Source organism: Pyxicephalus adspersus, chromosome 3, assembly GCF_032062135.1.
Source record: "Pyxicephalus adspersus chromosome 3, UCB_Pads_2.0, whole genome shotgun sequence".
Taxonomy (NCBI): Eukaryota; Metazoa; Chordata; class Amphibia; order Anura; family Pyxicephalidae; genus Pyxicephalus; species Pyxicephalus adspersus.
In genome coordinates, this window is record NC_092860.1 from 149,839,991 (window position 1) to 149,865,329 (window position 25,339).

The following is a 25,339-nucleotide window of genomic DNA, read 5'->3' on the forward strand; positions in this document are numbered from 1 at the left end:
AAAGTAAACTGGTATGTCATTTTACACAGCATGGGGAAACATCAATATAATAATTTATTTAATTTTAACAAAAAAAAGATATGTATTAGACTAATAAAATATCCAAGTATAAGCTTGTAAATAATAATAAAAAAAATATGCAGTTGACCATTAACAGATGCAGAATCACAATTCTCGATGGAATGTAAAATGACTTATTTTATCATAGCCATAGAAATAGGAGGTGCGACACTGCCATCTAGTGGAACATTTGAAAAATGCATTCCATATTTCAAACAGATTGTTCTATAAAGCCCTGAAAATGTGCAACTAGAGGCAGACAACTTGGGTACTAATCAAGGAAATGTTTTTATAGGTTTGTGTTAATGAACAACCGTGATTTTAAATATAATATCCTCCAGTACTGTCTACAAGCATAGTATAAAATGTAGTTATTATTTTACAGGGTTTATATAGTGCAGACATATTATGCAGCGCTGTACAAAGTCCATAGTCATGTCACTAGCTGTCCCTCAAAGGGGCTCACAATCTAATGTCTCTACCATAGTCATATTTCTTTATTACAGTCTAAGGTTAATTTAGGGGGAAGCCTTTTAACATATCTGCATGGTTTTTGGATGTAGGAGGAAACCAAAGTACCCAGAGGAAACCCACACAAACACCGGAAGAACCTGCAAACTCCATGCAGATGGTGCTCTGGCTGAGATTTGAACCTGGAACCCAGCGCTGCAAAGGCCAGACTGCTAACCACTGAGCCACCATGTAGTTAATGCAAAACAATATACATTAACAATTAACAATTTTTAAATGATTTTAGTATACCATTGTTGGGCACAACACATGCAAACTCGATGAGCATCAGTTTTGTATTTTGTTGCAATATGTACAGGTTGCTTGGTGTTTTCACATAAGAATGTATATGATTGCACACTGCTGCCATCTAGTGGATCTTTTGTAAAACTATCAATTGCAAAACTTTCTAAAAAGTTGAAACCTCAGAGCCCGGTTAGAATACACATCTTTATTAATTGTGTTCTCTCGGATTAAATATTGCAAGCTGCTTCTAGTAAACAATCTTTGGATGTTTTAGTCCCAAGATCAAGGTAAAAAAATTTCCTGTATACCCTAACAGTGAGTTGGTAAATCCTTTGGAGTCTATATATAAATCAGTGAATCTGACATTAACCTTTGGAGGGTTCATTTATGTCCAGTTATATATGTCTAAAAGTGGTACATTGTTTTTAATGAAAATTCATTTTACAGTATAACTTAATAGTATACCTATATATAACACATATAAATGTACTGTATTGGATTCAATAGTTATTTTGTATTGAATGCAATACAAATATATTTGAATTTACCGCCCCGCCCTAAATGGAATGTCCGTACGCACCGGTGACTCATTGGGTGCAGAGAACGCCGGCCGAAGGAAGAAAGAACACACAAAGGATGATGGAGGATGCCTGCGGATCAGGTAAGCGCTTTATTTAATATTGTTTTTGTATAGGTTTCCCTTCCCTGAGTGTGACTCGGGGTTACCGCTTCCAGCATCTTTTTTTTACCTTGGGGTTACCGCTGGGGAGGTTAACTGAAGTTTTTTTGTCCAGAATCTTCCAAGTTCATGTGTTTTATGGGCAGTAATTGATTCCCACCAGGGACAATTTTATTGATTGTAAGATTTACTGCTTTATACATGGATTCCTTTGAGTAACAGGAAATCAAGTTTACCCCCTGTACATATCTTGAACCTTAAAAGGATGCAGAATGCATGCACGACTGTCAAGTTTTCATTTTGCCTCTAAATTTAGAGTAGGCTAAAGTGAAAAAAAATTGTATTCCTTTATCTTTTTATCTCAATATGTTCAATTAGTCCCCATAAACTCATTTTATCATTTGCAGAGAACTGTATATTCTTACTGCCTGTGGCTACAATTCATGCCCCGTTCAGATTGTCTTCATTTGTGGCCACCCCATGGTGCTGTACAGAGCTAAGACTACAAGTGTAACACCTCCATCCATGATACACAGTGCAAGGAATCATGGGACATGAAGTTTTCTTATAAGCAGGAAGTCTGGTGCCCTCTAGTGTTCAAGCAGAAATGGTGAAAACCACCTGCAGCCGCTACATAGAATTTATAAATGTTGCGAACCAGGAATAGGAATAGGGTGGGAGCCAAATTAGGGTTATAATGCAACTGAATCTAAAACTTTTGTTTAGTCCTACAAAGAGTGACTGACACAGAAAGAAAAATACAACATGGATAGCTCCTAACCCTTTCTATATTATGTACTCCCCAATAAATATATATGACATACGCATAGGTATATTTGAGATCTTGTATGAGTTTAAATGCATTGGCCCTGAACCTGGGTGATACAACTAATATCATTTGCTAGTTGCCAAATGTTTTTAATCCTGGACCAGACCAGTTTCAGGTTTTCTGGATCACTCAGGTTATTCCATGTTGGTCTTGAATAGCTTTAACCTCCCAAGCGGTAACCTTGAGTGTGACTCAGGGTAGAAAAAAGTTGCTGAAAGCGGTAACCCTGAGTCACATTGGGGGTTCTTCCTCCGGCGTCTTCTGCACACGATGAGACACCGGGGGAATTCATGGTGACATCAGTGCATGTGTACGTTGCCGGCAGGGCGGGATATTCAAAATCTATTTGTATTGCATTTAATACAAATAAACTGTATTGAATGCAATACATTGGATTTTTATGTGTAAAAGCAGTACATTGTATTCATGAACATTAATTTTACAGTATAATATAATAGTATGAGTATAATATGTATTTTTAAAAAAAATAAATAAAATAAATAAAATTTTTTTTTATATATATATATTATATATATAATATATATAATATATATATTAAATTTTAATTTATTATTTTTACACGATTTTGTGTTTCAAACTTTATTATACTCATACTATTATATTATACTGTAAAATAAATTTTCATGAAAAACAATGTTTAGACATATAAAACTGGACAGCAATGAACCGCTAGGGAGGTTAATAAATCAGGCCTATTGCATCTTTTTTTCTGAGGTGCAGTGCCTTCTAGCAGCCAGCAGGCGTCACTGCTGTTTTTTTTTCATTCCATCTATGTTTGGTATTATCATATATTTAAATAACACTGACATATTAGGCAGTGCTGTACAAATTTTTTTGTCATGTCACTAACTGTTCCCCAGAGGAGCTCAATCACAATCTAATCTTTAGATATAGTCTAAGGTCAGTTTTAGGAGGAAGCCAGTATGTCTATAGGATGTGTTAGGAAAGCCAGACAAGGTGAGAACATACAAACCCCATGCAGATCTGGGGTCCTGACCAGACCCTAGTGCTGCTTGACAAGCTAAATAACACTAATACTGTTCATACAGCAGCACTTTTAGTCCCTTTCAGTATTTCGTTTCCTACCCAATGGACAATCTTTTCTCTATACATAGAGAAGCCATCGCTGCTGGGCTCCTAAGCATGGCTATTTCTGCTTAAAACCCTTCTTGGTCACTGACCCAGAACAAGTCTGTAGATTAGTAATCTTGGGGTGAAATCACAACAGATCGGCATTCTTGTTTCCGGTCAGTTCCTCAGGATATGGGAGAATCAAAGGAACAGATTGATGATTCAGTAACAATAAATGTCCATGTCTATCATTGGTATATCCTGGTGACACTCTGCTACTCTGAACGACTTCTCCCCACCTGTTCCCATCACATTGATGATTGATTTTTTAAAGCTCTACAAGACTGGAGAAGAGAGACTATCATGGGAGAACCTGGGTGATCTAGCATATCTGGAATAATTTGCTATTAGTTAGCAAATGTTTCAGTCCTGGACCAGATCCATTCCAGGTTCTCCCATTATAGTTTATCTTCTCCAGTCTTGGACAACTTTGATAAATCCGACCCATTGAGTCCCAAGGAAAATGGTCACCAGGTAAGGCAAAAAAAGTTCTGCAACCCCCCCCACCTTTGAATATTATTCCAACCAATTAAGTGATCAGTTTTATTAGATCACTTTGTTTGATAATAGATAGATCCATCTAATGGTTAAATCAATGAGTGTAGTCGATTACAAAATATCGAGCAAAATTCTGTATGCGTTACATTCTTTATTATATTATTTAATGGTAGATCACTTGTGTTGTATCTAAATCAATTACAATTTGCTATTTGTTTGGTCATCTCAACAGTTCCCCACTTATTAAAAAATGTCTGCAATTTTACATTATTTATTTATAATGCAATAAAAAGATGTTTCAAATGCTCTAATAACCGAGTATGTGCAGGTTCAGACTTGACTTGGAATCGAGTGATCCCGCAGGGCTCCTGGTATGGCTCCTTCACTTGTACTGCTTAGCTGGTTCTTAAAGAACTGCAGATTTGACAGTATCGCTCACCGCCATTCCCATTCATTCTATATGGGGCTGTCACAGTGAGTAGGACCTCCCCCGAGGAAGCGGTAACCGCTCCGCAACCTATATCTTCTCATGCATAAGGAAAACTAGAAGGCTGCCATGGATGGTTCTATCCTAATAAATAGTAACTGCCAGGTTGCTGGTTTTTGCTCCTCTGGTTCTAAAGTTTTCTCAGTCATTCATCCCTATGCAGATTGAAGAAAAAAAAACACTTCTTTCAAATCCGTCACTCAACATGGGGTCATCATAAGGGCTAGGCAGTTAGCATTTTTTGAAAAGATCAGCAGTGTCCACCCCCATGTTTTTCTTTTTTAATATTAATAAATGCATTTTGATTTCCACATAATACAGGCTGAGTGTCTGCAAGCCTACGCGAGGTCCCATAGGACGGCGTACAGCTGCACACAATGTCACAATCTGAACTCGTTCTCTCTCCCCTCCCTACTGGATTCTGCAGCTCTGACTTATTATTACAAAGCCTTGTGCATAGACTCAACATTGTAATTTCCAGATATTTGTAAAGGGGTTAAAAGACTGTTGCCAGCAAAATGGCATTGGTATGTAAACACAGATCACAACATATTGGAGTCCATCACATTTATATAAATGGTGGTCAACTCCAAAAAAAAAAATCTGCACTTTTCAGCATGATGGACACTTATAGTTGTGTGCATATAAAGTGTAAAATGTCAAAGCCCATAACAATGGAGATCATGTGTATGTGCTTCTTGTACCCCGATTAAGTTCAATGCAATATCCACTTTTACTTCTTTGCAGGCATGGTGTAAATCTATAGCTGCTGACTCTTGCTTTTTAAAGTGATTGTTGTGGCAAAAAAAGTTGTGATCAGTTTTTGCATTCATTTTAATAGAGCATCTGATCACCTATAGGCTCACATTGGCATCACCTGTTAAGAAATCCATTCCAGGTTTGCTGGATCACCCATGTTCCCATGCTCTCCAGTCTTGGAGTGCTATAATAGAGCAGGCCTTTTTCCATGCATTACAGGTACACTTTATATTTAATGTTCCAGCACTCAGTTTGGTAAAAGCTTTTTGATTGTGCCACTTGCCATAATATTAAATAAGCCTAAAAAACTTCATGCCATATTTTGCACTGGAATGTAGGAAAATGAAAGGGGCCCAGACTGTGCAAGTGAACCTTTATTTTAGTTGGAGATTCCTTTTAAATAATTCCTTTATGGGAAATAATATTTCCTGTAAAATACAATAAATTTTATATTTTACAATACTATTATATTTTTTAATTTTTAATATATTTTACTTTACAACACTTTATATTTATACTTTTATATTACTTTACTTTACATTATATTATATTTAAATACTTTCATATAATACAATTCTATTCATTTATTACGATTGTAGCTTAACCAGAGCTATAGGAAAAATATTTCTTCAAAGTGTTAAAAATCTGCTTTGTGAGTCAGTCTGGATATTTCCGTAATGATCTCCTTTTAGTTTGCAGTCTCAGAATATCGGCTAAGCAAGACGCCCGCGTGGGAAATGATGCAATGAGTCCCCGAGGGTCTCCGCCTCATACACACCCAGCGTCACGCCTCCTTCGCTTATAGCTCAGACACCATGAAATCAACAAAAGTAATTGGCGGTTTGGATTACTGGATAAAGGATACGCTACAAATTCAGCAATTCATTTTTTTAATCTTTTCCTTGTAATTAAAGTTATTCATTCTGTTTCAGACAGTTGACAGAATAAGCTTTAGGTTTTGCTAAATTAAAACTCAACTAGCTAAAGAAAATAAAAATAAAGAAAATCATATTTTATAGTAATACACAGTGGTATACCGATACATAAAAGTGGCTTCGGTAGTACTTTCTTTAAAAAAATATATAAATAAAATAAAACTTTGCTGCTTTACAAAGATCAAACTGACAAAACCATGCGCTAACTTTTTAACGTTTATATATTTTTACATAGGAGTTTACTGCTCAATCCAATCAAACTAATACATTAAAAAATTAAAAAAAAAGTTTTTTGTTTTATGCAGTGCTATACTACTTAATTAAAAAAGTGCCAACTACAGGTAGTCCCCGGGTTACATAAGAGATATGGACTGTAGGTTTGTTCCTAAGTTGAATTTGTATGTAATCGGAACATGTACAATATTTTAATAAATGCAATGAGGACAGATGTTTGTCTCAACATATTATTAGGCAGTGTGGTGTCAGTTACTGTGTAAAATCCTCGCTGTGAGTTAATCACAAAAAAAGCAAAAAAAAAAAAAAAAATCTAACATCCGGAGCAAGCCGTGCTTTGATATGCAATAAGAAACAACTACAGGGTTTGCCTTGGTCATTAAAGAGTTACAAGAGGTTGCAGAACAGCAAAAGTTTTCTTCTGCAAGTCATGCCCCCCTCCCCCCATCAAGCCTCTCTTCTGCGCACGAAAGAGCAGGGAAACCCCAATCTATCTATATATGAGCTAGATCCAAAAATCATTCTGCAAGTCAAAACATCAAAACTAAAATACAATTTGTATTAATTTCATCACAACTTAATGTGGGTCAGTAGCGTGTATAACGCCCCCACGTGTCTGACATTGCTGACTACCTCTGGGCTCCTTGATGATACAGCGGATGGTGCCCTTGGGAATCTCCTCCCAGTCCTGGATCGGGGGCATCAAGGAACACCTGGACAGCCCTTGGTGCTAACTGGTGGAGTTAGATGCAATGATACATAATCCCTGTGTATACTTAGAACTAACTGCTGTGATTTCACTTGGTTAACAGCCACAAACGTTTTTTTTTCCATTTTTTTTGTAATTGTGCTTTTTTGTGCTTCTACTTGGATACTGACAATGCCTTGACTGCCCTGTTCTTCTGCTTAGATTCTGACTATGCCATGGCCTCCTGCCTGGTTGTTGTCACTGCGCTGGCTGTTAAGCACTTGTGATCGTACCTGTCTCTCTGGCTGTCTCCTCACTAAAGCCTACTCCTGTTGATCCGCTCTTTGGTGGAGTAACCCCGGGGGCTGCAACTTGGCGGCACTTAGCAGCAAAGAGCCCGGTATTCACTGGGTGCACTGGTGAAGACCAAGTGCCCCTTAGACTCCATGCCCTGGGTGACCCAATGTTACCTTCCAGATCCAAATGGTGGTGGGAACCCATCATGGTATAGGGTATCCTTAGGTGTTGGAAGGTCAAAGGTCATGATGGTGGAATGCCATCAAAGATTTTCTTTTCAAAAGCGGGAAAGCCGGTGAGAGGGCAATCTGGGCAATACATTCCAGGATCTGCAGTTAGTGGGGGGTGGTGGTACTGTGCCGAGCTACTGGTAAAAAGTTGTGGAACTGTGATAATAATTTTGCACTTGTTGTTATGATATGTTTATAAAGTTAAGAGAAAGTTTTTCTTTAAAATTGATGTGTTTAATAAACATTCACTATTTGACCACATTCATGTGTCTAGTGTTTCTTTTTAAAGGGAATGAAGGGGGATGGGGAGATAAATGCCTGGAGGAAGGAGCGAAGTGGGGTGCTCCTGCGAAACGCATTGGGTTTTTCTACTAATATCAAAAATGTGTCAACCACGTGGTTATCTTGTGTTGAATTGAATTTTATTATGCTGATTTTTTTCACCCCAACTCAACTTATTCACCACAAATAAATTAACACCATACAGCTAGTAAACTACCTTGTTTGGAGGAGGCCCAAAATTACATTCATAATATTCATCTCATACTAGATTTACAGACACATTAAAAATGGTTGTTTAAAATTTGAATTCTAAAAAAAAACAAAAAAACTGACAATGTTGCTCCTGTACAGTGAGAGAGTATTGTCAGTCCAGGACAAAAAAGTAAAATATTGGTAGGATCACCTGGTAAAAATATTTTTAATACACATGATCAAAAAAAACTAATGTAGCCATTACATCTAAGAAGTAAGCTGCAATATTTTACTCTTGGGTTTATTACGCTTTAAAATGTTGAATTTTGTTTCTATTTCTGCTACCCAGCCATATATAGGTATGATTAGCACCATGCCATCATGAAATCAATGCATGCCAAAAGAAGATGTGAACACAGTTCCCAAAACTTCCTTCTATAGATGGATTGTTGCCACTCTCCACTTGTCTGTAATTTTTTTTCGTACTTTTTAATCACTCTATCTACCTCCTAAAACACTGGGGAATGCACTTACACTTGTTTTTTTTACTAATTTTTGGGTGGTGAATCCAGAAATGACCCCAGATTTTAGCTACCACATTCAATTTTTACAATACAGGGTGCCCTCTATTTTTGTCAAAAAACATACAAATTTTAAATACAATGAAAAAAAAAATGAAATAAAAACATGAATGGTACTGTTTATCTAAATTTCTTTTGTTCATACAAAGGATTTATTGTTACTCTATGGCATCCCTCCTTCCTTCATGGTTGCTGACCATGAAGGAAGGAGGACACACTTTAAGCTCCGCTTTGAGCTATCAATGAATAGTCGCCATTCAGTTGAGTTATAGATTGGAATTCCCAATTCCTCCATTAAAACAGGTATGTTATGACAATACACAAAGCCACTGTCAGTTCTAAAGTACTGCAGAAGCTTTCATGATGGCATTAGATGTGAAAGTAGAAATCATTCTTTTTTATTTCTTCATAGACCTGTACCTCGCTATTACAGATACCTCTTAGCCTTTGGGTTTGCTATTGATGAGATCAACAGAAACTCTGATAATTTACCTAACGTGATCCTGGGTTATCATGCAACCGACTCCTGTAGACATGTGGTTAAGGCCATGGAGTGTATCTTGTGCATTTTGTCTGGACAGAGATACCCAATTCCCATCTACTCCTGCCAGAATCATGACAATTAGAAATGAGAGAATCTAAGCGGACGAAGTGGAATTCTATCTGAATCCGAATTTCCTTGCGATTCATGGTAACGAATCACAATTTTTTCTGAAATGGCGGATGCATGTCCAAGGACTTTAGAGATTCCACTAAGATCTTTGGGCACTACAGGGGATGAATAGGGACTTGTATCTGGCAATTACTAAACTGTTAAAACATTTTGGCTGGAAATGGATTGGTGTTATCACATCTGATGATGATGCCGGAGAGAAACAAATTCAAGAGCTACGAAAACAGACTGCTGATCATGGCATCTGTATTGAGTATACAATAAGCTTACCAGCTTGTCAGACCAGTAGACAACTGTTTAACATAAATAGAAAAATTCAGATAATTATTTAATTTCTAATATTGTTGTACTTTGTGGAACCATTTCATTATTCCCAATATATTTTATTGAAAATGAAAGTGGGGTTGGCCATAAGAAGACATTCATTCATTCATTTTTCCAACAAATCCAATTCCTCAGCTTTCACCAAATACACAAGAGAAATCATCACTCCATGGTAGTCTTGTGTTTTCGCTAAACGCTATGCCACTAAGCCATGCCACATTTGAAAAACATTTTAGAGGGCATGAGCCCAGCAAATAATACAAATGACACTTTACTAGAATTTATTGCTGCAATTCACTTTGGATGCACAACTTCCTATCCATTACTGAACAAGGCAGTTGAGTTCTATTATGGAAATAAACTTCACAAATGTAACCGCACAATACATTAAAAGCTGAGCTTCCTGACTACATTTACTACACTGAAATTTTTGGAACAACATATCAGGTTTATTGGTCTGTTCATGCCATGGCACATGCTCTGCATGAAATGCAATTGTACACATGCAGGAATCATATATCAGGAAACACAAGAAATTATAAATTTATATTAAAGGTAAAGTCATATGGGGGGCTGAGCCACCTGGGATGTGGTCAGAAAAGCTGGGACTCTTTTCTCAAGAATTATCAGTTAGAATATCAAATTATGGTTTTCCCAGGTTTTTATCTGTTGCCGCTCTTGCTGTCGCTTCTAGATCTTCCTTTATTCCAATATCACCCAAAGTAGTGGCTACTAAGTGTCAAACCCCCAAACACCTACAATAATTGAATGTGCCAATTACTGCATCCGAAAACACAACATACTGCTCCAATGATATGGGGGTTCAGTGTTATCACCCCTGGAGCAAATAGTGTATCTAACTGCAGATATAAGATGCTGTAGATTCTACATAAAATCCATAGTAAGAAATGATTTAATAAAGCTCTCCAAGACTGAAAAGGAAATGGGGGAACTTTGGTAATTTAACGAACCTAGAATGGATCCTTATTTGCCATTAGTGGGCAAATATTTTCAGGCTTCACCAGATCCATTGCAGATTTGTTTGATCACCCAGGTTCTCCCCTGATAGTCTATCCTCTCCAATGTGTGTATTTTTATTATTATTACAGGAAAAAAATGTATTTTTCTAGGACAAATTAGGAGTTAATTTCAAGGATTCCACTGGGGGACAAGTGTATTTTATTGAAAGAAGAGAAATGACGACACTCTATTACATTTATAATTATGGACTACTTATGGATAGGAAATTTACCTTGAAACACCTTGGAATATTTAATGCATCAGCCTCTGAAAATAGACGGCTTGCTATCTTTAAAGATTAAATACTCTGGAAACAGAGAGGTCAGTGCTTCAATGAACAGCAATTTACAGTTGGCATTTAGAAGTTTATATGCAGGGTGAAATCAAATTGTTTATTTTGGCCAAATTTCTTCCAACAGTATTCACAGACAGATTTTTTAAATTTTATTGCCTTTATGTTTCATAGGCTTCCTTGCTTGCACACTCTTTTTCAGTTCTGCGTACAAATTTTCGATTGGACTGAGGTCAGTGCTTTGTGATGGCCGCTCCAATACCTTGACTTTGTTTTCCCAAAGCCATTTTGTTACAACATTGGAGCTTAAGGTCATTGTACATTTAAAGATCCATTTGCAACTGGGTTTCAACTTCCAGGCTGAGCTTTTGAGATATTGCCCCTGATTCATCAAGCAAAATCGGATTATCGGTCGCGCATTCGTATTAGCGATCCGATATCCGGGAGATAAATGCCTGGAGGAAGGAGCGAAGTGGGGTGCTCCTGCGAAACGCATTGGGTTTTTCTACTAATATCAAAAATGTGTCAACCACGTGGNATAACAAGATGTTCCAACCTCCATGCTGACATTTTAAATTGTATTCATTGGCTTGCACACCTTGCCCTTTATACCCCAAACATAACAATGGTCATTATGACCAAGCGGTTTAATCTTGGGTTCATTAGACCAGAGGACATTTCTCTAGAAGGTAAGATCTTTGCCCCCTGTAACATTATGACTTTATTTCAGTGATCTCCTCTCTGCTGAACAGTCTTTCAGATCACGTCAAAATAGATCTCAAATTTTTGCAAATACAGATACTTTCCTCCAGCATCCTCACAAGGTCCTTTTTTACTGTCTTTCTGGGACTGATTTCCTTTTTATGTTCTTTCCTGGGAGACAGAAATAATCTCCTTACTAAGCAGTATGACAGTGGGGTTTATACTTGAGTATTAATATTTATACAGATGAATGTAGAACCTTTAGGGATTTAACATTTTAATTGTTTTCAATGATAAACTAGATTTATGAAGGTCAAAATTTTTTATTCTAAGGTTTTGGTTTTCCCATTACAGTATGTCACAGAAGCAGTGAGTTTGATGGTAGACCTTAATATACCATACTTATATATCACCATCTTGACTCCAATCCAATCCAATTTTCTGAAATTTTCCAAGCTGTTAAAAAACCCCCCCCAAAAACATTAAATTAAGCGTATGTAAAGTTATGACCCATTGGAATTTGTGATGCAATCAATAAAGATTTAAATATGCTGTCTGTGAACATTGGGCCTATTGTATTAAAGCTCTCCAAGCCTGGAGAAGATATGCAGGTAGTCCCCGGGTTACATACAAGATAGGGACTGTAGGTTTGTTCTTAAGTTGAATTTGTATGTAAGTCAGAACATGAACATTATTTTATTAAATGCAATTAGGACAGATGTTTGTCTCAATATATTATTAGGCAGTGTGGTGTCAGTTACTGTATAAAATCCTCATTGTGAGTTAAACACAAACAAAGCAAAAAAAAAAAAAACTTTATGGGGCCTAGACATTCATTAACTTCTGGAGCAAGCTGTGGTTTGATATGCAAAACAAAACAACTGCAGAGTTTTTCTTGGACATTAAAGAGTTACAAGAGGTTGCAGATCAGCTCAGCTCTTAAGATCACCCACAACTTCAGCTGTGTTTAGAAAAAGATTTCTTCTGCAAGTCATGCAAACCGCCCCCTCCTATCTAGGAGTCGTCCATATGTTTGATGTCCTTAATTCGGGGACTACCCGTACTATCATGGGAGACCCTGGGTGATCCAGCAAAACCTGGAAAGGATTTCTTAAAATAATTTGCTATTGTTTAGCAAATGTTTTTATTCCTAGAACAAATCTTTTCTAGTTTTGCTGGATTACCCAGCTTCCCCCATAATAATAATCCACTCCAGTGTTGGGCTTTAATAAAGTAAGCACAGTGTTTCAAAAAATTTCTGTGGCCTCCCCAGCAAAATGATATTGCTGAATTTCAGTTAACAAAGACCAGATTTGACACATTGGTACTGATTTATTAAAGTTCTTCAAGACTGGATAAGATACAACTTCATCAGTGAATCTGGGTGATCCAGCAAACATCGAATGGATTTCTTCAAAGTAATTTGCTATTTGCTAACAAATGTTTTAAATCCTGGACCAGATCCATTCCAGTTGCTGGATCTGCCACCCAACTTCACTGATGAAAGTGTATCCTCCCCAGCCTTGGAGAGCTTTAATAAAACAGGCCCATTATATCTGCATGCTTCATGCATAATTGTTACATGGATGTGTACTTTATCTATGGAAGAGTCAACATATCATGGTTGCAGGATGACAAATTATTCAGTTCTTCTAAAGTCTTTTCTTTGCATTTAGGTTCCCGTACCATTCGTACTTTTCACATCCCTATACCTTTCACAACGACCACGAAAAATTGGTTACTAAAGGTTCCCAATCCTGAAGCCTGTTTTCACCATTTATCACCTGCTCTGAAAGTTTTGAACTTCAGGGTTAAAAACCTTTAGATAATATTACGGATGTAAATGTTACCCTTAATAAATCATACTATCACCAACTCTGAATAGGGACACAAGTTTGAATATAAATGACACACATACATATTCTTGAAACATTTATCTGGATGCTCTCCAGCTCCACATATATTCAGATCCCCAAACATCTTCGTATAAACCACATGGTCAAAACACCATATATGTTTCTGTTTTCTATCCCCTGAGGAAGCCTCTATAGGCGAAACGCGTCAGGTAATAAAGAGACATATGGTCATGTTGTACATGTGATGATACCTTGAATGAATTAGTTACACTTTAAAAAAAATACTGCCAAAAATGCCTGTTTTCTCTTTCTCCTTGGCATATATTTAGGTTCCTGTATCTACATGTTCTGAAGAATGTCCTCCAGGATACATAAGTGTTTTGAAGGGGGAATTCACCAGTGCTGCTTTGAAAACTGCGATTTCAGTGTTCAGAGGGAGAAATATCTAATGAGCCAAGTGGTATTTCCTTCTATTTTTCACTGCGGGTTAGTTCACTTCAGCCCTCTATCTGAGCATTTCCTTGCCTTATTGGGTCTGTTTTATTAAACCTCTTTATGACTGGCAATGATGGACTATCATTGGAGATCTTGGATGATCCTAGAATGGATTTCTTAAAAATCATTTTTTAATTTACTTTATGCCTTTGGCAAAGGTAGCCAGGATTATTAATACATGACAGGTCAGATGCTAAGTAATAGGTCAGCTCTGTAGTGTCATATTTATTTATTTATTTATTTTTAAGCAATAAGTAGGGAAAGAGGGATAATTGGTAAGAAAGAGTGACAATGGCTATGTACTATACTATGTTTTAATAATTAATATTACTATTATTATTTTTAATGGTTTTATTTTCAATTTACTTATTTGTATATGCTATGACTTCCTCCAAAGAGATTCAAAGAAAACTACAACATAGTTGGGTGGTCCAGGAAGTCAGATCACTCATAAATAATTTATTTTTTCTTAGGCAGCAACCTGGTGGTAGAGTGATGGCTGATTCGTGGTTTACACAAAAGAGGTCAAATTTAACATCATGGACCTCCAGGTTCCATATTGGTGATGTATTAAATGATATGACACAACAGAATACTGCTTTTTGTTTGATTCAAGAAGTGTCACTCTAGGGGAGACATGGCCACTGGAGGGGAGCTACGTCTTGCACAAAAGTGGTGTGAGCCTAAACAGCACCCAGGTCTTCTCCAGAGCCCCTAGTGGTGAGGATGTTGCACTGCTGGTTACTGCCAGGTTGCGGTCCCTGGGCACACCAGGGAGGGCAAAAGGATAAACGGTACAAAATCATTAAGCAGAAGAATTGTCAAGGAAGGCTGGAGTCAAGGCAGGCAGCAAGCAAGAGAGGTCAGGTCACAAGCCAAGGGTCAAATACCAGGGATCAAAGAAATAGACACCAGTGACACAGGGGCCACTACAGACACAGGCAACACAGGAGATACTGGAAGCAACAGGCAGAGATGAACACCGGAACAACACAAGGGAATGGGCTGGAAACAACAGGCAGGAGCTGGACAGAGGAAAAACTGAAATAAGCAACAGTTGTACAGGAACTAGCTCTGAGGAACTGGGGACTCGGCAGTAGTAGAGACATGTTGCACGAACACTGTGAGTGCTGTCTCTGAGTTCCTGGTTGGCCAGCGGGATCAGCGAAACTGATAAAGCTTGGGAGTGTAGGCATGCCAAGAGTCAGAACTGCCCGCATGTGCAGGAGAGGTAAGTGTGACAAGAAGTTTATACTCTTTCCCCTATAAGAACCATCACATTAACATAAGGCAGATCACAGATTGAGTTAGAAAAAAAATGTTCTTTTTCAGAAAAAGGCTCATGCCATAGATGCCCAGAAGACCAGTGGCCAAATAACAACAAGTGTAAACCCAAAACCTGTGGAATATCTTGCATTCACAAATGATGCCATATTATATTTGGTTTCCATTATCTCAGCGATAATATTTCTTAAATCTTCCACTATTTTAGCAATCCTCATTGTATTTCAGGACACTCCACTTGTTAGAGCTAATAACCAAAATCTGAGCTTCATTCTCCTCACCTCCATCATGTTAAGTTTTATTTGTGTGTTTTTCTTTCTGGGCCATCCAATACACACAACACACAACGTGCTACGTCGGACATCATTTTCAATCATCTTCTCGGTTGCCATCTCCTTAGTCTTGGCCAAGACTATCATGGTCCAATCAGCATTTAAAGCCACTAAACCTGGAACCATTGGAGAGCATTCATTAGTGTTAAAATCACCAACTGTTTGTTTCTTTGTTCTTTCATTCAGGTTTAAATTAGTGTCATTTGGTTATCTTTTTCTCTTCCATTTCCAGATAGTAACACTCATCTGTATGTGAACAAAATAATCATTCAGTGTAATGAAGGGTCTGTGGTGGCATTTTCCATTCTTCTGGGTTACATGGGGCTTCTAGCAGCTGTAACTTTAATTGTGGCTTTCCTGGCCAGAAATTTACCAATTAGTTTTTTGAGGCTAAATATATCACCTTCAGCATGTTGGTGTTCTGTAGTGTCTGGATCACATTTATCCCAGTTTATATGAGTGTTACAGGGAAGAACACTGCACTTGTAGAGATATTTTCTATTATATCTTCTAATTTTAGGATTTTGGGATGTATATTTTTTCTAAAATGTTATATTATAATAGTGAGACCAGATTTAAACTCAAAATGTAACTTACTAAAAGAAGCACTCAAACACAGACAGTTCAATGATACACAATAAAAAGTTACATAAGCATAACGATATATTTTTGGAATTCAATAAATGACATCTGTCCAATTTGAACATATTGGTGAAATAAAGCTTGGTGTTTTGAAATGCATAATAAATTTAAAAAACTTGATAATTAACTACTCACTATTAAGAACATTTCAAGAATATGAAAATAAAATGATAAACCAAGTTTCTACATTTGTACTTTACTGATTATATTGAAAGAGATTTTACTTTGTTGATTTGGGTTATAAAGGGACCAAATATTTAAAATTTTAACATTTTTTTGCTGTAACAAATGTGGATTGATATGTATCTTTGGCATAAGATTAGTTTTTTTACTTTTTAGTAAGTTTATTTGTGTGTTTTGCGTGATATCTATGGTGATTGGGGTTCACTGTAATAAAACCTACTTTATAAAACTAAACCCTCGAATGTACTACGTACTTGTCTGTCCATAATTCCAAGTTTAAGTAATATCAGAAAAACACATTTTAAACCACCTGATAGAAAAGAATTCATTTTGGCCTTCAAATTCCCATGTTTGGCCTTTTACAGTCTCATGTTTGTTTAATAAAACAATATGTCATTCCATAGGGGCACCCAATTACCCAAAAAGGGGGAGCAGTGAGTGTTTGCCCCACTTTCCATTCCCATTCTTCTTCAACAGTGGGGGACTCATGTTAAGGGACCAAGCTTCATTCCCGCAATCAGTCACCTTAATGGTTATGGGGGGGGAGGGATTTATTGAAACCTAGGAGCCCCTTTTAGTAAGGGAGCCCCCAGATAGCTGCCTCCTCATGATGCCAATATTAGTTTTACAATTATGTATTGCCATTCAGGCAATCTGGCACTACATAGGTGAGTTGGCAAGTTACATCACTGAATCTTGCTCATTATGATTGATGTGGATTTGCATTGCTGGGCAATATAATGAGTTATGAATAGTATGAGTTTTTAATAAAAAAAATGTAAATATGACTTTATTTTTTTGCTACTATACCTCTTTCATGGAACACACAGGAAATACCCCTTCATTCCCCAGGTGAGAGGTTATCTATAATAAGACCCTTTGTTAAATTTTAATATGCTCTTCAATAAATTCCCACATTTATTTTCCTAACAGGTTGTGGTACGAGACCCTTTCACTGAACATGGAACCCCAAATGTTGAGGGAGCTTGTGGCCAGATACAGACATGCTTGCTCACCTTTTTTTTCTGGGTCATCCAGTCTCCTATGGGTCTGGTATGAACAGAAAGGGGCACATGCTAACTGCCCTCTATTACCTTTGCCAGCCATGTACCTTCCCTGGAGATGGGTCATTATTATTGCATAGGGGGACCTATCCCTTGATAACTGTAATTTGTTGCATTGTTTTTTTACAAATGCAGCCAACAAAAGTCTCCAGACTATACAATGCATAGATTCAGATTTTTAAACAAATTTAAAATAATATTGCCAACAGATAATTCACTATTGATCAAAGTATTGGTTGCTAAAAGGCTCTAGTCTGACGCAAATTTAGCTTTCTGCTCCTTTATTGCATTTGAAATGCGTTTTTTTCACCTATAATTTAGCCTTTAGACTTTTACTGAAACATATTTGATTTCTTTTAGGACATGTTCCCACAAATCCCTTTCACCGGAGCTTCCCATCATCATCATTTTGGTGACAATGCATGTTGTTCAGGGACTTTGCAAATAACCACAAACATTTGCAGCAGACTTAATATTGTACTTACCAGACAGTGCTTTCGATGTGCAGAAACATTACATAATTTCCTTTTTTTTTTTTTCTTTTTTTTTTTAACATGTTCTTTTTGGTCTCCCTGACCTTTAAGTAATTTAATATTAGTTCCATTTTCAAGGTCCTGGAAATTACTTCACGAAGTTGGTAGCTGTACTATTCATCCTATTTATTGCTCATTAAATTTAAAATATTTCTGATACTATTCCAACATTCACCCATTATTATTATAGTGTGTTCCCATTCCCTATCCCTGTTGCCTATCCTATAACAGCTTATTGCAGCAATATATAAATATATAATTAAAGAGATCTATGTAGAAATGGGCACTGTAGTTTACTGTAGTCAGGAAAGCTCATTCTGGACTGTTATTGTACAAAGGTCAGGTCACACGAGTGTGCCTTGAATGGTAATGGAAGTCTACTCGGAACTGGGCCTGTGCTCCTTTGGTTTACCATTGCTGTACTTTTTGCTGCATTTACATGTGGCATTTTCAAGTTGACTATACCTTCCTCTTCACCTATCCCTACATCCTACCGAATCTTGATCTTGAGAAGCAGTAGTTTCTATGTCGCGAAACGCGCCAAAAATTAACCCTGCCTAGGCCTTTTTGCAGCTATTATTGGAAGAAAAGGTTGGTCATATATTTAATGTATGTTTCCGTGTTTTGCGAGGCCTGAACAGTGCTGTTGTTTGTGGTCATGTGTACACACGAATTTGGTTTTAAATCTCTTATAACAGCAAGAAAGAGGAACTAGGAAATGGGCTGCCTAAGAACACGTGGCAGCAATTCTAGCTCTCAACTAAATTAGGCCTGTCCAAAAAACAGAGGACATGGAAGTCAACTAAAACTTATTTTCCCAGTGGTACATGCAACCCCACATACTTGTCTATTAGTCCCAGGCTATTCCCCTTGAGTGGTTTTTGAGGGTCCTCTCTTCTTGGGACTCTGTTGTACATATAGTGGCAAAATCCATTCACCCCCTCCTTTCAGTCCATCAATCTATCACCTTCTGGTCACTTTATTCCAGAAGCTTATCTGGAGAAATTCTGTGATAGCCTTGCCAATGTCAACTAAATTCCATTTCATGTTCTATGTCCTTTATGTGGCCAAACAATGCAAGGCTAAAGCTTGGAAATCTTTGGTTCTTCATTTTTCCAAAATGAGAAAGCACATCTCTGATTGGCTTGGATCCATCAACTTCTCTAGCCCAACCTCGGCCATTAAGTCCTTGGTATATAGTTGCCTACATTAGGCATTCAACCCTGATATGATTTTTTGCCATTCTACCCCTCTCTATTCTTAGCGTCTGTTCTTATTTCTTTTATTTCTTCTGATGAGATGCCCATCAACATGTTCCGTGCTATCTTTCTTTATAACTCTCAGGGCACACTGTATTACAATATCCTTCTTTTTCATACTCTATCAGTAGGCCTCATCCCCAAGCCTTTCTAAGTTTGGAATTTTTTGGATTATTTGTTAGCTTTTAGTTCATTTTTTGTATTTTTCTATATTTGACTAATCTATTTGATTCTCTGTTAATAATTCTTTTGTTATTTTTCCTATTCATTCCCTTTTTTGATCTTTCAATACAATGAATAAAAAATAATCTAGCACGCTAAATATACTATCTAGACAGTCTATAAAATCATTGAACTGTTCGAAGAACCAGTCATAGGGAGCTTCTCAGTGTGTCATTTCTGTACAACATCTTGTTTTAAAGGAAAATGAAATGTGGCTGTGACACTTCTCAGTGATGGCAAGTCATTCTCTACAAGTGATATCGTGTCTCAGTGTCTTTTTATTCTCACATTGCCAGAAACTTAGCTCTGGACCTGGATGTTTTATTAATGTGCAACACTTTTTATTCAATACCCAGCATGTCAAGGAAGGGGATTTTATCATTGGTGGAATATTCAGTGTGTATATATATATGAAGGAGCTGTTTAATCTACTAGACTCTCCAGTTTTATGTATGGAGTAGGTATATTTTGTAAATTTATATCTGCAGGAACAATATATCATTTGTTTTATGCTTACCCCATGCATGCAATTTAGTATAGAATAATTCTAGCCTTCTTTTAATGTGTACAGGTGAGTTAGCCTATAATACGTACAATACAAACAATCATACATACAACAAACGTAAAACAACAACAGAAAGCTAACCCCTGCCTGACATTTCTGCAGGATTTAACACACTGTGTCTCTGATTGCTTATCTCCAGAGGTTTACAGTGAGATTTCAGCATGTGATAACTTAACTGATGTCACTGATCCGATTTCTTGAAGCTCTTATACTTGTCACCTCTACACAAAGTCACATATATTAGAACTGACTAAATTAAATAGAATCACTCTGCAAGGGATATTTTACTTATATTATTGAACACAGTGAAATTTTATTTTGAAAAGAATATCAAATCCCATGCAAGAAAATGTGAAAAGAAAACAACATCAATTTTGCATATATATGATACGTTGCTGAAATTTGCAGAATTCTCATTCGTTCAGCTAAGTGAATTATCTCTTGGAAACTGATCAGCCTTAACTTTTTTACTAAATCAATCCAAATTTTGAATATTTTAATTAAACATTTGTGCATTTCCACTAAAACCTCAAATAAATCTTATCCTAAGGAAATCAGTACAATGTTATTTATAAGTGTGATATCTCCTTTTCAGTTTTTGTGCTTTCATTTCCTTGTAGACCTGTACCACGTTACTACAGATATCTTCAGGCTTTTATGTTTGCCATTGATGAGATCAATAATAACACCAATATTTTACCTAATGTGACACTGGGATATCATGCAACCGATTCCTGCAGAAATGCAAATAAGGCCATAGAAAGTGTACTAAGTATTCTATCTGGCCATAGATTATTGATTCCCAACTATTCCTGCTGGGACACTAACAAGCTAGCTGGTGTGATTGGGGATCAGTCTTCAGAAACATCTTTGCACATAGCTCCAATTCTGAATATGTATGGATACCCTCAGGTAAGCAACAATAAAAATCTAATATGTACAGTGGCTTCAGAATGTATACCCTCTTTACTTCTTTCAGTTTTGGTATTCTTCAGCCTGATACTTTATTTGTTTAACTTCACATTCGGTATCCCATAATGACAAAGCAAAAACAGATTTTTAGACAATAGACAAATAAATAACTAAATTATCTTATTTGCATAAGTATTTGGACTATATACATAGAACTTAGTTGAGGTACCTTTGGCAGCAACTTACAGCTTCCAGTCGTTTTGGGTATATAGCAACAAGAGTTGCACACCTGGATTAAAGGGTTTTCTACTATTTTTTAGCAAATCCTCCCAAGCTTAGTCTAGTTTTATGGGGACCGTTGGTGGACAGACATTTTCAGGTCATACCCGAGAGGTTTCATAGGGTTTAAGTTAGGACTCTGGGTGGACCTTTGTAGGACATCCCTATACCACCCCTCTGTTTTCTTAGATGTGGGTTTTGGTTGATTTCATGTGGAAGGTAAGGCACTGGACACTGTGGAACAGGTTTTATTGAGGATATTTTTGTACTGTGCTCCATTTAGCTTTCCCCCAACCATGACCAGTCTCCCAGTCCCTGCTGCTAAAAAACCACTGACACAACAAGCTACTGCCACCACTATGCTTCAAAGTTTGAACTGTATTTGGGAGGTGATAAGTGGTGCCTGATTTCCACCAGACAAAACGTTTTATATTGAAGACAAAAAGTTCAATCTGTTTTGCAAACTTCAAGTGGGCTTTTATGAATTTTGCACTGAGGAGAGGCTTCCATTTATCCATTTGCTATAAAGCCCTGATCAGTGGGGGTTCTGTTATGGTTGTCCTTCTGAAACTTAGTCCTGTTTCCCCACAGAATCTCTCAGTCACCTCTCTCATTAAGGCCCCTCTCCCTCAATTGCTTAGCTTGGTCAGGAAACTGACTCTTTAATAAGTATTTAATAATCTTTATTAACTTTTTTAATTTAGGAATTATGGAGGGCACCGTGCCCTTGGGAACCTTCAGTGCAGCAAAATATTTTTGTAGGCTCCCCCTCATCCGTGCTTTGCCTTCTATAGAGAGGTGTGGGCCTTTCCAAATCATGTCTAATCAATTTAATTCACCACAGGTAGACTCCAATCAAGGTTCAGAAATCTCAGCAGCGACCAAGAGAAATGGGAGTCACCTGAGCTAGATTTCAAGTGTTGTTGCAAAAGGTCTGAATACTTATGTAAATGTGATATTTCACAGTTTTATCACCAAATTATCTGAAACTAATACTAACTTTTTGGTCTAAATTCTATACTGTATGTGTAGAGGAAACCTGCCAAATACTATCCCAACAGTGAAGCATGGTGGGGCTGTTTTTCAGCAGCAGGGCGTAGGAGATTGGTCAGGGCTGATGGAAAGGTGAAGGGGGCAAAGTACAGATACAAAGGTTTAAACATGGCTCTGCATAGGACCATTTTTTACACATACATTGGGACCAGTCCCATTCTATTAACTTGATTTTGGGGGCCCCAAAGATTGACTTGATAAATTAAACTGGAGGTCTAAATCAGATAAGATTATTATTTTACTCACACGTGGAGAATACGGACCAATACATGGTATTGAAGAAGATTCTAATTACCAGACATATTCTACTCCTCATTTGCAGAAGTCCTTATTTCTCCAGGAGGATTACAGTTAAAAAGTTCAATAAAATAAAAATCAATAGTTCTCTAGAGAAAGAATAACTAGAAACTTCTTTTAACACATGCTTGGCTTGTGGTCCCAAATTTTAGTTTTCCCATATTTCACAGTTTCAGGAACTTCTACTAAAGGATACATTAGAGTATATGTCTCCAGTCAGATATCCTGCAAAGAATGTCAAACTTTTCAGCTGTACAAAAGACAAGCTCTTACAAAACACATATTAAAGTCTAGCTATAACTTAGCGTATGCTCACAATATAGATCCTGCACGGTTCTTACACCATTCCTAAAACTGAAATATAAATACACATCATGATTTTTATATTGACACCACCACTTATTGAGGATAAATGAAAAACAAATATGGAAAACCAAACTATGATATTTCTTTAGAAAAATTAAACCATTAAATGCCCAAACTTTTGGAAAAATTTTACTTTAATAGTGAATCAAGTTTCCACAATTAGTAAATGTCTGTGTTAAGATCTATGGAGAAGAGAAAGGTAACATTGTTGATGAAAGATTTGGAAAATAGACAGTGGAGAGAAATTTAAACCATAGTAATAGCTAATATGATGACCAGTGGATGATAACCCATCCAATGGTTAACAAAAAATCCCGACTTTCTTAAGCCAGGAAATTGCCAACAATAATGCTAAATCCTGCAGCAGTGAATAAACATTAAAAGTGACTCTAGTAACACCCGCCTGACCTCTTTTACTGTTTGCTACAGATTTTTTAGTGTAGTGATTCAGCATTGCTCCTTTCCATGAAAAAATACATTGGGGATTTCACAGAGCACATGGTTCCATTATTGGCATAATATAAATCCCTGCAATGGGCTGCTAGGTAGTATTGGACAGCTATTCGATCAAATAGTGAGATTTTGTTCGGGTGATCGAATGCCGAATTTGAACACCATTGAAGTCAATGGTGGGACAATTTGGGTTATTTTTAAGGACTATTAATGGCTGCAAGAGCAATCAGATTGCTCTTGCAGCCCTTTACTGGTTGTATGTGTTCTTGGATACAGTTTCTCTATCCAAGAACACAGGGCACTAGATGTGATGAATGGGGAAACTTGTCCCCATTCAACCTTTAGTGCCCCATGGATCGCCTGCAGTCACAGCTGTGACCGCAAAGTTCCCGCGGTCATGTGACCGTGGGAACTGAACTGCAGATGAACTCTGCAGTTCCACTACGATCCCTGGGGGACTACAGGTTAATTATTCAGTAGTGCCCCAGGGATCGCAAACTCTTCTCAATGATTGCAGACTCTGCTGCAATCATTGAGAAGATGCCCGGCCGGAAAGTATCTCTTACTCTGTAACACGCACAGTATTATGATACATTTGTTACATTTTTCTTGCAGTGGATAAAAGAAAAATTTAACAAATGTATCCTAATATTTCTATGCTGGAAAGTGTGTTACATAGTAGGAGATATCATTTCATTGTAGAATAACCTGTAAAAAAAAATAAAAAAAATTAGTTAAATAAACACAAACGCTCAATATATTAATTTAACAAAAGTTTTTATTTTTTTAACACATTTTTAAACTGTTTTAAACTTTTACTGTCAAATCTCGTTTTTTGTGGGTTGGGTCTACCAGTAATCGAACAGCCATTTTTGGGTCGAATATGAGGACAACCCGAATTGGAACACCAACACTACTGCTAGGCCCCGGTCCAGCACCACTCGCCAGATGCGAGTCCCTCAATCCCTGCACTCTATAGCAAGTCCCCACTCAGCTTCTGGGATGCATCGCATCAGCATAGGGTTGCCCCCAGAACTTCTTTGCACAAAGTATGGCATCTGGGGAAAGACTGACAAAATTCCAGGAGCCCACGGGTAATGCAATACAAGGGATTCCAGTGGTGCCAAGTTTAGAATACAGAGCAAGAGGTCATACATAGGTATTCCGTCCACCAGAAGAGGTATCTAATTGTAAAGACAGGGGTCACCGGCACAAGGTCGGTCCAGGCAGCATACAATCACAGGTTTAGAATCAGCCAGGGTCAGCAACAGTAAATATAACAAATTAGCACACCAGCAGCAGGTCAGCCCAGCTTAACGCTACAAAAGGCAACTGGTGACTGGAAGCAGAAAGGCTATAAAGTCTTAGCAGCCAATTGCAGTTTAGAATGAAGCCAGGAACTAATCTGCTCCTAAAATCTCCTGCAGCTATGCATGCTGGGGATGCAGAGAAAGTACATTTCAGGCTGCACAACTAAAAGGAAGCAGGGGATTCTGCTATTTCTTTGATCTCCATGCTGCTGCAAGTGACATCGCTGAACAGAATAAACAGGGAGGGATACTACTGTGGCAGACAGCACGGGATCACTGGCCACATGGGCCTCTCCCAACATAGACCTGGACTGTACCATGTACTGCACATGCACTCTAGGTAGTGTACAAATATTAAAGAAAAGAAGTACCGTATTTTTCGGCCTATAAGACGCTCCGGCATATAAGATGCACCCAATTTTAAAAGGGGGAGAATCTAGAAAAAAAAGATTCTGAACCAAATACTGTAGTAAAATATTTTATATCAACTGTATAAATTTAACAATTCATCCCCTTCTGATCACCCTGTGCCAATTCATGCCCTTCTGATCACTCTGTGCCAAT

The 25,339-nt window shown here is 37.4% G+C and overlaps 1 protein-coding gene across 1 annotated transcript in view; it reads left to right on the forward strand.

Annotated features, from left to right (window-relative positions):
• The first annotated feature begins 1,382 nt into the window (after positions 1-1,382).
• Positions 1,383-25,339, forward strand: part of LOC140327515 (vomeronasal type-2 receptor 26-like) — a 46,248-nt gene continuing 22,291 nt past the window's right edge. Inside the window, exons 1-2 of the mRNA XM_072406905.1 lie at positions 1,383-1,477; positions 20,726-21,017. Of these exons, the coding sequence (XP_072263006.1) occupies positions 1,383-1,477; positions 20,726-21,017 (387 nt within the window). The remainder of the gene's footprint in view (positions 1,478-20,725; positions 21,018-25,339) is intronic.